The following is a 14,180-nucleotide window of genomic DNA, read 5'->3' as shown; positions in this document are numbered from 1 at the left end:
CAGGTTTTAGGCCAACGTTGAAGAGAAATGCCAACAAATTGCCTTTAAATTGACCAAATGTAGAATTATACTGTGCTCTGTTTACCTCAGAAGTCTGACCTGGTTATGTTCCAGCGCTACAAGTTGGAGAACCAAAGTTTTACTGGAGGTTGTTAGCGCACCAGTTGTTAACTATGCATTCTACATTGAGCCACTGAGATATAGGAATGTTGTTCTGGTTGATCTAAGCGCTGAATGGATGTCATTAAGCATCACAGAAGACTTCATCATGATTCCCCTTTGCTAGTTTAGAAACGACGTTGAGAATAATGTTGGAATCTCAGGTTTTAGGCCAACGTTGAGGAGAAATGCCAACAAATTGCATGTAAATTGACCAAATGTTGAAGTTGGAGAACTAAGGTTTTACTGGAGGTTGTTAGCGCACCAGTTGATAGCTACGCATTCTACATTTTGGGAATGGATAATGGACACAGGTCACCAAGGCAGCAGCCACATAAGCTACTGAGAAAAAGGAATGTTCTAGTTAATCTAAGGGCTGGATGGATGTTATTAAGAGTCACAGAAGACTTCGTCATGGTTCCCCTTTGCTAGTTTAGAAACAACGTTGGAATCTCAGGTGTTAGGCCAACGTTGAGGAGAAATGCCAACAAATGACATGTAAATTGACCAAATGTGGAAGTTGTAAACACACCAGCTAATAACTACACATTCCACATTTTGGGATTGTCAGTATTGCTACTTTACGCCATCGATAAAGGACACAGGCCACCAAGGCAGCTGTGCCACTGAGATAAAGGAATGTTTTAGTTCAGGGGTGTCCAATCCTGGTCCTGGAGGGCCACAATCCTGCATGTTTTAGATGTTTCCCTTCTTCCAACACACCTGATTCAAATGATCAGCTCATCATCAAGCTCTACAGAAGCCTGATAACGATCCTGATCATGTGAATCAGGTGTGTTGGAAGAAGGAAACATCTAAAGCATGCAGGACTGTGGCCCTCCAGGACCAGGATTGGAGACCCCTGTTTTAGTAGATCTAAGCGCTGGATGCATGTTATTAATCGTCACAGGAGACTTTGTCATGGTTCCCCTTCACTAGATAAACCCCAACAATGTTCTCTGCTTGCCGACACTTAAATACACGCCTCCTCTGGTTGTAGGATAAAACAGTGTAGGGCTCCACCTGGTGGTGCAACCAGGTACTGCAGCTGTTTTACAACATTAGAAGTTCGTATTATCTAGAAAAGTTGTATGTAATTGTGTTTGTGTTTTCCTTCTCCAGGCGTCCTGTGGAACTTGTCCTCGTGCGACGCCGTGAAGATGACCATCATCCGCGACGCGTTGTCCACGCTGACCAACACCGTCGTCATCCCGCACTCGGGCTGGAGCACCGTGTCCCACCGCGACGAGCACAAGGTCAAGTTTCAGTCGTCGCTGCTGCTGCGCAACACCACCGGCTGTCTGAGGTGAGCGGCCAATCCGACGCTCCGTCACTTGAAGCGTCAAGTCGAGATTTTATGTCCGTTTAAAGGCCGGAACGCGGCTCAAATCCTGGAATGATCCCGTTGAACTGTGGGCGTTACGTATCAGAGTTAATCAGAAGGTCACCACCTCAATCCGTCCCCAAAGAAAACACCTCCAACAAAGCGCCCGCTGAGCTGTTTGCTCATCAAACTGATGCTTGTTTTGAAATGCAAGGATGACTTTTGGATTTATCAGTCGTCTGCGCCGCTTCTTTCTGTCTGCGTCTCGTCTTAATGGCTCGGTGAAGCCACAGCGCATAATCACGGCCGTATAATCCATCAGCAAGGGCCTCCTCTGTAATGGAGATTTTATGCAGCAGCCAAGTCTTAAAGATGCGTTCGACCACATTGGCGTTCGGAGACAAACAACAGCCGAGTGTCTCAAAGCTCGGGATGAAGGTGGAGATTCATCACCTGCAGGGTTCAGACTGATGGCACCAAAGCTCGGCTTAAAAGTCGACCGGTTTCCTTTGAATTTGGAGTGAAAGCTCCCTTCATCCCATGTGGTTACGTTTTGGAAATAAACTGTGATTAGATTAAAGCGGCATATGGCAAAATAACACCCTCCGAGGGCTGCAGAGGAGCCGCAGGAATTAAATTGTCTTCATCGAAATCAAGAAGTATGATAAAAGTATAAGTAGCACATTTGTATTTGCCACCCACAGCAGCGAGGGACGTGTTGGAGCGAAGGGAGCCAAAAGCAGAGCGAAATGAAACGTCTAATTCCGAGCTTTGGTGTTTATTAGCCGATTTCTCTCAAACTGTTGCTTGTTAATTGTTGTTTGTTTTCGACAAACAATCTGTTTCTCAGCTGAGATGAAAGTTAAAACTTTGCTTCTCTGGCTCATGAACGTTTTTGTCTTCTGTGAGCAGAAGAGTTTCAGATAAACGGAGAACATTTCACTTTATTTAAGCTCATTTCTGTGCTGACAGTTTGGAAAGTAGGACAAGAAATCGACAAATTTGTGGGTTTTTTTCAGGTTCGACACCAAATATTTGTAATTAAAGAGATGAAAATCTTGCCGTCAAATTTAGAACGACACAAACTCCAAGAAGAACTTCTGTATTTATGTTTCATATGTGTTTAGGTCAAACTGTTTTCTTTAGCGTTTACATCAAGATCAGAACCAAAGTAATGCATTTTTAAATTTGTTTAATTCATCAGAAGTTGGTTGAAAAAGAAAAACAAAGCTGCAAATCTTTAGAAAGATGCTAAATTTTGCATCTGGCTGTCCAACTTTCTGTAATCTATCTGTGAACCGTCTTAATGTGGATGTTTTTAAAACCGTAAAAGATACAAACATCAGACCAAGCTACAGCCTGCAAGTTATTGACGTTTGTTCTTTAGACTTGTTAAAGAAGAAGTCTGAATCTTCTTCTTCACCTCATGAATTGTCTTCCAGGACATGAAAACATCATATTGACGCGTTAACAAGGTAAAAAGAAGAACTTAAATTGGTGTTTTTATTAAAGATACACATAAAAAGCCAAATAAACTACTTTAAACTCTGGTTAGATGTTTTTTTAATCACATCAGAGCATGACTTTCTGCCGTGCAACGCCTCTACTTTTGCCTCTTTGACACATTTTAATTATGCAATGAGTCAAAAAACAAACAGACTTAATAGAATAATGTAGAAATCCATAAGAGAGACAAGAAGGTGGCAGTAACTCACCAACAAGCTGTTTACAACCAGTGTGGAGTTCAATCTGAGACATTTTAAGGCAGAAATATGCAAATTTAATACACAAAAAGTCGTTTTTAGGGGTTAAATCAACAACCAGAGAGAAGAAAAATCAGCAGAATTTGGTTTTCTTTGGCTTAAATGACAAACTTTTGTACATAGAAGTGATTTAAAGTTTTCAAATTTCAGTTACAGGACAGTTAAGTGTGTAAAGTTAAGGTAGAAATATTCACTCGTGTTGCTTATTTAACTTAAAATGTGCCGTCTAGTGTATAAAAAACACCACATTGACGCGTTAAGTAAAAAATAAAGTTGATTTTCACATAAAAAAGGAGATTTAAAACAGCCAAGGTGTGTTTTTTTCTCTGGAAACATGTTGAAGTTCTTGAAAACTATCAAAACATGAATCTTTTACAAGTTTTCCACCCTGTTAACGGCCCCGTATCGTGTTTTTTATGCTAGAAGACGCATCATTAGTGGGAAAAAAAGCAGCAAATTTCCACTTTGAAGCTGCAGTTTGTTGATGACAGTCTGAAAAACCGTCACAAACCGACAGATTTGCGACTTTGTGTGTCGTTATTCGTGTTCTGGATCAGTTTCAGACGTGACTGACGACCGGCGCTGCTTTGTCGAGGAGCAAAATGTTAATTCCCTCTTTGATATTATCTGTGTTTTCCACCAGTGGAGTCTCTCTTTCATCCTACTTCTGTTAACTCAAACCTGATGTGTGTGTTTTTTTGTTGTTGTATTGAGCAAACATGAAGAGTCGTGTCATCCGGAGACGCTTCGGTTTGTTTACCAGAAACACTCGGCAGAGAAAAGAGCATCTGCTGAGCGAACCGAAGCTGCCGAGCGTGACGCTTCCTGCTCAGGTGTGTTTGAGGAGCAGCCTGCTGCAGCGGCCGGCGCGACAGAGATGCATTGTGGGAGTCCGTTGTGCAGTCTCCTCGTGTCGGCGGCTCCGATTGGACGAGCGGCCGCCTGCTTTTACTGTATCCGGGCAGGTTTGAAGCCACCCTGTGGGGGAACCCGCTCACTGCATGCCTGCTTCTGTTTGTGTCTCCGAGGAACCTGAGCTCGGCCGGCGAGGAGGCCCGGAGTCAGCTGAGATGCTGCGAAGGTCTGGTGGACTCGCTGCTGCACGTCCTCAAAGCCTGCGTCAACACGTCCGACTACGACAGCAAGGTGCAGCCACAGACACACACACAGACAGTCGGTGGTGGAGTTATCCTGAGTTAACCCGACAGCAGCGCGGCTGGAAACTCAAATGTAATTAAGCACGCGGACGCCTGCTTCCTGTCCGCTAATGGAGGACGACGCTCAGAGAAGCTGATGCTGCAGAGTCACAACGTCTCAGATGTTTCACATGCAGGCAGCAATTTCTGACCACATTTGTGCAACACGAAACACAGATAAGATAAAACTTGTGCCTGATGTTGCTCAGAAAACAAAACAAAGCAGCGACTAATAAAGAAGCTGCAGATACGTCACTGAACATAAAAATAAATCAACTCATAAGAAGTACGATTCTTAAGTGGTAAAGTAACGTCACACATAAGGAAATATTGCACCTGAAATTTAAATATTGCACCTGATAAAGACACAGTGCACATGAAATATTGCTAATGAAACTGAAGCATTGCACATGCATTTGGGATATTACGCATGAAAATAAAATATTACACATGCACATTAAATGCTGCACATGAAATTAAAGAAATACTGCACACGAAAAAATAACTAATTGCACATGAAGTTGAAATATTCCACAATAAATTGAAATAACACACATGAAAATGAAATGTCGCCACATAATAATGGCAAATCCTAATAAATACTAAAAATGACGACTTAAAAAAAAGAATAATTTGTCAGATCTCAAATTTCGGTAAAATAATAATATTAAACAACATTTCTAGAACACACTGAAGCCTCTCAGAGGATAAACTGCAATTAGTCAAATGTATTTATGTAGCACCTTATAATACGGAGAGGTTCATTAAAGTGCTTTACAGATAAAACAAAATGTAAAAAAAAATTATGCATTAAATTAAATTGAGCAAAAACAGTGCAGAAAAAAATGAATAACTGAATAAAACAGCTTATTTATAAAACAAAATAAGAGATAAATAATAAAAACAAATAAGAGATAAAGTGTGGCCCAAAAAAAGTTTAAAATTAAGTGAAATAAAGTGAAGATAGGTTTGTTTAATAACAGAAAATAAAATAATTTATGATAAACCAGTTGACTTTTATAGAACCTCGTCGTGCTCAGAGGTTCTTTAAAGTTCCTTATGGTGAAAAGTAAAAATAAAATAAATAAATGAAGAAATAATTAAGTAATTAAATAAATATAAAAAAAATAATTTTAAAAGTGTGACTAATCAACCAGTGCAGAAACAAATTAGCAACACAGATAGAAAGAATTTAAAAAAGACAAAAGATAAAAAAAAAGAAAAGGACAATAAAATAAAAAAAAGATTAAAGTTTAATGAAAGACAGTTTAGACCAGAATGTATAATAAAAGGAAATAAATCAAATAAAAGAAGCTTCACTTGGAGCTGCTCTCTGAACCCAACCTGCTGTGGAGGTTCTGTCTTTCTTGTAGCGCCACCTTCAGGCTCAGACCTGCACTAACGCGTGATCGTTCCCCCGTCAGATCGTGGAGAACAGCGTCTGCACCCTGAGGAACCTCTCGTACCGCCTGGAGGTGGAGATGCCCTCCTCCCGTCTCCTCGGCAACCAGGAGCTGGACACGCTGCTGGGCTTCTCGTCGCCGGCCAAAGAGCTCGACTACCTCTGCTGGGGCAAGAGGCGGCGGGGCAGGAAGAGGGGCGGCTGGCCCGACAGCAAGGTACCGCCGCCGCCGTCACGAGTTCTGGACGCATGAAAAATACCGAAAACAGAACCTCAGCGTCTCGCAGCAGGTTCTGCTCCAGCATCTCTGATTAGGCTGAAGTATTAAAGCATGAAATCTGGATGTTTGTGAAGATGCTGGAGACGTTTCAGCTTCATTATCAAATGCTGTCTAAATTATTCTTTTTTTTAAAAAATGTGAGCAGGTTTTTTCACACATTGAAATTTTGGCTGTTTGATCAAAAATATCTGAGAAACTGAGAAAATAAAAACCTGATATTTGTTCTGGTATTTCTCACTGACTGGAAACCGACTGTGAAACCAGAGTAGGACAAGTCTACAAACTAATTCAAACCTGGCCTGAAAGGAAATCCCAAATCAGTCCCAACCTGGTCTAAAACCAGGTCTAAAACCAGTCCCAATCTGGTCTTAAAAAAAGATATAAATCTGTCCAAATCCAGTCTAAAACCAGTCTAAATCCAGCCTAAAACTAAGTCCAAAACCAATCGGAAACAAGCCCACAAACAAATTCAAACCTGGTGTAAAAGAAAATCCCAAACCAGGTCTAAAACCAGTCTTAAACCAGCTCAAATCTGGTCTAAAATCAAGTCATAAACCAATCGGAAACAAGTCCACAAACAAATTCAAACCTGGTGTAAAAGAAAATCCCAAACCTGTCCAAACCAGGTCTAAAACCAGTCTTAAACCAGTTCAAATCTGGTCTAAAATCGTCAAAAACCAATCGGAAACAAGCCCACAAACAAATTCAAACCTAGTGTGACAGGAAATCTTAAACCTGGTCTAAAACCAGTCCAAAACTGGTTTAAAACTAGTCCAAATCCGATCTTAAACCAGTTCCGATCTGGTCTAAGGTCTAAAGTCTAAAACAAAGCCATAAACCAGCTCAAATCTGGGTCCAATATTAAACAAGTCCTCAAACAAATTCAAACCTGTTCTGAAACCAGTCCAGATTTGGTCTAAAACCAGTCTAAACCTGGTTTAAAACCAGTCCAAATTCGATCTATGGTCTTAAAAAAAAAAAGAAGCCACAAACCACTTCAGATCTGGTTCCAATATGAAACAAGTCCAAATTCATGCCAAACCTGATCTAAAACCAATTCTGAAACCAGTCCAAAGCTCATTTCTGGTGTCTGCTCGTACCGTCAAAATCACATCCTTCAAAACGTTTATTTCCTGTCGTTGGAAATTACATTAAATTTTGTCCATTTTATCTAAAAACTGATTTTATATGGAAGCGAATAAGTGACTCAACAGTGAGTAAAAATGTGACAAGAGCAAAAAAAACACCCACAAACTGCTGCTTGGAGTTCAGAGGGTTAAATATCATTTTAAATAAATGAATTAAATCAAACTTAAACCCTGTTTTATTCATCTGCATGTGACAATAATTCTTAATATTATAATGAATCAATTCACCTGAATCTAGATCAAGAGCAGAACATTTATTAATTATTAAAAATCAGTTATTAATGGTAGATTAACTAATTAAAAATATGTTTCTGATTTGGACCAGCAGCAGGTTCTTGCTCTTAAAGTTCTTGAGATTCTGACGTGTTGCTCTGTGTTCAGTGGGACGGCGTCGGTCCGATCCCGGGCTTCTCTCAGTCCCTGCGTGGCGCCGAGCTGCTGTGGCATCCCATGGTGGTGAAGCCGTACCTCAACCTGCTGGCCGAGAGCTCCAACCCGGCCACGCTGGAGGGAGCCGCCGGGTCGCTGCAGAACCTCTCCGCCGGGAACTGGAAGGTAGAACCTTCCTCAAGTTTCACCTGAAGTCTGTAAACCAAAGCTTTAACTCAACAAAGATGAAACCACAAAGCCGGACTGGGTCTCTGTTGTGGTGGATTTTTGTAGTTTAATCACAGGAAAAGAAAAACTTTGTTTGTTTCTCTGTGAAACCCGTAAGAACACAAGAAAACAACAATAATGTACGACAGTGTTTGTGTTCTCTCCCTGAGTGGTTCTTCTGGTTTTGTTGGTTCACCAGCCTGAAGCATGAACATGAACCTGCAGCTGGAAACACGACTAGAACTCTGAGTGGTTTACATCTTTGGAGATCAATGTCCTACGATTGGGAAGAAAGAAGAACTAGAACAATAACTCCAGCAGCGTTAGAGAATGATGCTGGGTTTATCAAGAACATACTAAAAATATGACCTCCAGCTCGAAACGTAACGAGAACTCTCAGGACAGTTTTAGAACCTCGTTAGATCATATTATCGAAAGCTTAGGAAGAACTAGAACTCTGTGTTTTTAGAACGTCTTTAACAAGAATGTTCATAGAAATATAGAAACATTGCTCTTAAGTGTGTGTAGAACGTCTTCAGAGAACATTATCGTATGTTTAAGAAGAACATTCTGGTAAATAAAACGATACAAGAACTCCTAGAACATTTTGGACCATCTTTCGACAACGTTTTTCTACCTTTTTAAGAAGAACTTGAACTCTATCAGAGTGAATTTAAAACATCTTTTAAGAACATGATCCTGTGTTTAGAAACCTAAAGGAAAAACTTCCAGCTGAGAACATGACCAGAACCCTCAGATCATTTTAGAGCGTCTTCAGAAAATGCAGATGTTTATGAAGAACATTCTGGGAAATATAAGAGCGTTTCAACAACTCTGTGTTTAGAGCAACTCTAGAGAACATTATCTTGCTAAACTCCAAGCTGAAACCTGAACTAGAACGCTCTCAGAACATTTTTAGAACACCTTCGGGATTAATAACGTTTTATCTTAATGTATCCGTAGAATCTCTAAAAACATTGAATACAGAGCAAAGGAAACATCTCTGGATATTATGTCCACAAACCTGTCAGAAGAACAGAACGGAGGTCTCTCATCTAGAACTTGATCGTTTACGTTGTTTGTTTGTTTGTTTGTTTGTTTGTGCAGTTCTCGGCCTACATCCGAGCGGCGGTGCGTAAGGAGAAAGGTCTGCCCATCCTGGTGGAGCTGCTGAGGATGGACAACGACCGGGTGGTTTGTTCTGTCGCCACGGCGCTGAGGAACATGGCGCTGGACGGACGCAACAAGGAGCTGATAGGTGAGAAAACGCCGACAGAAACATCAGAAGCTGCTGATGAGTCGCTACCAGCTCTGGTACCAGAACCTTTCTACAAAGTCGTCTGAAGAACGCAGAGTAGATTAAGATTCATGATTCTGCTCAGAGTGTTGACTTGATGATGCAGTTAGAACAGATCTGGACTAAAACAGGAGAATAAATATTGAGTTTACATGAACCCACTGTTGTCTTTGACCCGTAGAAATGTAGCACAGTCTAAAACCAGTCTAAAACCAGTCCAAAACCAGTCTAAGACTAGTCTAAAACCAGTCTGAAAACCAAATACAAACCTGGTTGCAAACCAAGTCTAAAAAAAAAAGTCCAATATCAGTCTAAAACCAGTCCAAAACTAGTCCTAAAACCAGTCCAAATCCAAACTTGGTGTGAAACCAAGTCTTAAACATGTCTAGAACCAGTCTAAATTTGATGCAAAACAGAGTCCAAAACCAGTCTGAAACCAGGCCAAATACGGTCTAAAACCAGTCCAAATTGGGTCTAAAACATATCCAAACCAAGTCTATAACCTTTCTAAAATGGAGTCCAAATCAGGTCTAAAACAAAGTCCAAAGCCAGTCCAAGTCTGGTCTAAAACCTGTCCAAGACCAGTCTGAAACCAGTCCAGATCTGGTCAAAAACAATTTTTATAAAATTGGTCTAAAACCAGTCTACATCGGGTCTTCAACCTGTCCAAAACTGGTCTAAAACCAGTCCAGATCTGGTCTAAAACAAAGTACAAAACCATTCTAAAACCTGTCAAGAACCAGTTTACATTTGGTGTAAAACCTGTCTAAAACTGGTCTAAAACCAGTCCAAAACCAGTCCAAGTGGTACTGACACCTGCTGTTTCTGGTCTGGGCCTAAAGACTGAAAAGCCAGACTTAAATAAGATCCCTTCATTGTGAGGAGGATCATCGACCCCTCGTCGCCCTCTAGTGGTGAAATAATCCTGAACTCTGGTTTTAATCAGAAAGCTGTTGAAGCAGAACTGAGACTTCTGGCTTCAGTCAGTAGTGATAATAGACTGTTTCTGAAGAACTGAGAAGCCTGTAAATGGACTGTCGTCGACGTAGAATGAAGGTGTTGAACGTGTTACAGAAGACTGACGAGCAGATTTCACTTCTAAAGCTTCCTCCTCTGTAATTGTTGGAGTTGACGCTTTAAAAAAATGAAGCTCAGTTTGTTCTTTGGTGCCTAAATGAGTGTAAAAGCTCATAAAATAATAATTAATACAAAACATGTCGTCCTGCAGGAAAGTACGCCATGAGGGACCTGGTGAACCGGCTGCCCGGCGGCAGTCCGTCGGTGCTGTCGGACGACACAGTGGCGTCGGTCTGCTGCACGCTGCACGAGGTCACCAGCCGCAACATGGAGAACGCCAAAGCTTTAGCCGACAGCGGCGGCATCGAGAAGCTGGTGGACATCAGCAAAGGGCGAGGGAAGGGGTACGAAGCAGCAGCACCGCCGCCCTGCTGGTGTCACGCAGCAGAACCGCTGATTCTATGTGTTTTATTTCTGTCGTCACAGATACTCTATGAAGGTTGTGAAGGCGGCAGCTCAGGTGCTGAACACACTGTGGCAGTACAGAGAGCTGAGGAGCCTCTACAAGCAGGTCAGCTCCTCCACTCCAGCATTTATATCACATAGGATTTCTTTATACTGACGAATATGAAGTAAAATAATGATGTGTGTGTTGCAGCTGATCACTGCTCTGTGAACAAACAACACTCATGTCGTCGTTATTTTAACTTGAACTGGTGACAAGCTTCATAAAAACTTCCAGTTTACACAGTCAGTAGAAGACAGCCTCCTTAAATCAGATTAAAAAAATAAATTAAATAAACTAAATACCTTTAAAAAAAAAAAAAACCCGTTAAGTCGATTTACAGCTTGACACGCTTCTAAACTAAGTCAGAAAAAAACTAAATATTCATTAATTATTCATTTTTTAGGTCGATTTGGTGAATAAGTTACACTCATAATTTACATTCTGTGATTTAAAAGATTAAAGACTTCAAGAAAAGCATTCTGGGACACAAACAAACAAAACAAACAAACAACAGATTGAAGCGTTACTCCCAGAACCTCTTTAGAACCTGTTTAGAGAACGTTATCGTATGTTTTAAGAGGGAAAAACGTTCAGCTGAAAACATCACTAGAACGCTGTTATCCTTCATTTAGGAAGAACATTCTGAGAAAAAACATGACTAGAAATCTCTGAGGGTTTTTTAAGATAGCTTAGAAAAATGTTTCAGAAGAACGTAACGGTAAACAGAGAAATAACCTCTTGCTCAAAACATTACTTAAAGTCAAAGAAAGGGAACGTTATCGTAGCGTTTTTATAAAAACATTCTGGGAAAATCTCACATTTGGGAACAAAAAAAAGGGAAAAACTCTTCTCTGAGAACGTTCTTCAGGGTTCATAAAGTTCTGTGTTCATGTGTCAGCAGAATCTCTGAAAGTATTTAAATTAAAGACTAAAGGAGCAAAGAAAACATCTTTAGAAGCTTTTATAAAACGCAAACCCGTCAGTTCTCTACAAACCCGACAGACGAGGAACTAAAAGTACTGAAGACTTTAAACTGTGAAATAAAGAACTTTTCTAAATGTTGTTCTCAGGGCAGCTTTGTTTACCAACAAAGAGACATAATAAACAGAATTCTGACTGTTTGTTCTCATCTGTTCTAATCTGTTTGACTGTTTTTATCGATGACCCACACGGTTTATTGGCTCCTCCACATCCTGTTGGTGTTTATCGATGCTCCTCCACATCGGTCAACAGGACGGATGGAACTACACCCACTTCGTCACGCCCGTCTCCACGCTGGAACGCGACCGCTACCGCTCCCAGCCGACGCTGCCCACCAGCCCGCTGCAGATGTCCCCCGTCATCCAATCAGGTGCGAGATCAGTCGCCTGGCGGGCGGGCTGAAGTGGGCTTTGGCTGATGGTAACGTTTTGCTGTTGTTGGTCCTCAGGCGGCAGCGCGACGTCCTCGCCGGCGATGCTCGGCATCCGACGCCACAGCTCCAACTACCAGCGGGCGCAGTCATCTATGCAACTCGACACGTATTACGGAGACAACAGTTTACACAAACGGCAGTACACAGGTGGGTCAGGCTTATGTGTTCAATAACACATAACCAGGAAAAGGTTCATGCGGACTGTCAACACACTGTCCAGAACCACATCTAATGTCCAGCTGTATTTTATAAATAGTAGTTTGTTCTTTTACAGCGTTTGACAGTGAATTACAGAGTTTTTACTGTATTTAAATTTGCTAAATAAATCATTATTTTACAGATATTTGCTATTATTTTAAAGTAAAAGTGAATTTTTTAAACCACGATTTTATACATTTTTCTAGTTTTGTTAAATCACAGATAATATGAAGTAAAAAACGGAAAAATGTAGTAATTTTAATGTTGACTGTAAAAAAACAAAAAAAACCCAAACCGTAAATAACGTCCACATAAAAAGTCTGTATTTCTATAAATAGTAGTTTGTTCTTTTACAGCATTTAACAGTTAAATTGGTTTAACTGTATTTAAATCCACTTTAAAAAATTACTTTACAGACTTTTGCTATGTTTGAAAGAAAAAGTTTTGAAAAACGAAGTATTTTAAACATATTTTTCAGGTTTTGTTATAAGAAATTAACATGTTGACTGTAAATAAACGGGTCAAATCTGTGAATAATATCCACATTAAAAAAAGTCTGTATTTTTATAAATGGTCATTAATTTTCTGTTTTACAATGTTTTACTGTATTTAAATCAGCTAAAAGTACATTTGTTTTACAGCTATTTGTCATTATTTCCATTGTTTGTTGTTGTTTTGTTTTTGTTGTTGTTTTCTACAGTTTGTGAACATTTAATGTATTTCTTTCAGGCATCACTTTTTAGTTTCTTAATAGTGTTTTACAGTATTTACGGCTCTCTGCTGTTGGTGTTTCACTAAATGGTTTTTCTTCTGGTGTGTTCAGGGTCTGAGAAGAAAACCCCGTATTTCATTGGGACGTATTCCTCCCAGTCAGGAGAGGACTTGAGAAGATCCCAGGTCAGAGGGTTCACCATTCAAACACATTTTTTACAGTTACAGACTGCATCTTTCTTCTTCTAACATTAGGTAGCGACACTAGACAGTAAATACAGACCAACTGATTTATCGATGAACAGAAAATGATTCAGTCAATTGGCAATTTTTTAAAAAATATCTCTATAAGTAGTTGATATGTCAAGCTAAAACTACACATATTTATCCTGTTAAACGTTCAGACCTAACAGAGGAAGTCGAGCAGCAACTGTTTCTAGAAGTTTGATCATCTGAGATGCAGCGATCTGTTCATGATTCTTTGCGCTTCCTGCAGCACCCAGAGCCATTCTACGACGAGCCCGACAGGAAGAACTTCAACAGCTACCGAATGTACCTGTCGTCCCCACAAGGCTACGGCGAGGAGCCCTACGAGGACGAGCCGGTGCAGCTGACGCCGTCGTCGCCCGACGCCTACGCCGGCCAGTCGCTGCGGTTCAAAGCCAACACCAACTACGTGGACTTCTACTCGACCACGCGGAGGCCTTCAAACCGGGCCAACAAGTTCACCGGCTCCCCCGACTCGTGGGTCTGAGGACGGCGCCCCGTCGGCCGCCAGTCTGTGGGTGTTTGAGTGCGTGAAAGGTTTGCGGATGCATGTGAACGTGTCTGTGTTGAATCTGTGCTGAATGACGGGGCTCGGGTTGCTTTGGCAGCTTTTGACTAAGTCGCACCGATAAATACGAAGCACTCCTTCAGACTTTAGACTTCCACACTAACAAAAACTGCCGTAACATAGTTTGCCAGGGTTCTGACTGCAACAACAGATCATTAAATAATGGAAAAAATTGTCAGTGGCAGCTTTTAATGTTCCATTAAACCATACTTTTAGGTTGATATTTGAGGTGGAATATTCCTTTAAACCAGCGTTTTTGGTCCATATGGAAGGATTTTGGGTGGAATGCTTCTTGAAACCAAACTTTTAGTTCTATGTTCAAGGATTCTGG

At 40.8% G+C, this 14,180-nt stretch overlaps 1 protein-coding gene across 1 annotated transcript in view; it reads left to right on the top strand.

Annotated features, from left to right (window-relative positions):
- The window catches only part of LOC103370263 (plakophilin-4-like), a 75,043-nt gene extending 61,275 nt beyond the window's left edge, over positions 1–13,768 (top strand). The window contains exons 11-21 of the mRNA XM_008299250.1: positions 1,282–1,465; positions 4,275–4,392; positions 5,867–6,061; positions 7,654–7,827; positions 8,977–9,127; positions 10,395–10,587; positions 10,670–10,754; positions 11,925–12,042; positions 12,121–12,252; positions 13,127–13,200; positions 13,511–13,768. Coding sequence (XP_008297472.1) covers positions 1,282–1,465; positions 4,275–4,392; positions 5,867–6,061; positions 7,654–7,827; positions 8,977–9,127; positions 10,395–10,587; positions 10,670–10,754; positions 11,925–12,042; positions 12,121–12,252; positions 13,127–13,200; positions 13,511–13,768 — 1,682 coding nt within the window. The remainder of the gene's footprint in view (positions 1–1,281; positions 1,466–4,274; positions 4,393–5,866; positions 6,062–7,653; positions 7,828–8,976; positions 9,128–10,394; positions 10,588–10,669; positions 10,755–11,924; positions 12,043–12,120; positions 12,253–13,126; positions 13,201–13,510) is intronic.
- Positions 13,769–14,180: the final 412 nt, after the last annotated feature.

The sequence above is a fragment of the Stegastes partitus genome, unplaced genomic scaffold (genome assembly GCF_000690725.1).
Source record: "Stegastes partitus isolate 25-593 unplaced genomic scaffold, Stegastes_partitus-1.0.2 Scaffold1396, whole genome shotgun sequence".
Classification (NCBI taxonomy): Eukaryota; Metazoa; Chordata; class Actinopteri; family Pomacentridae; genus Stegastes; species Stegastes partitus.
Note: the sequence above shows the minus strand (reverse complement) of the source record. Positions and strands in the feature narration are given on the sequence as shown.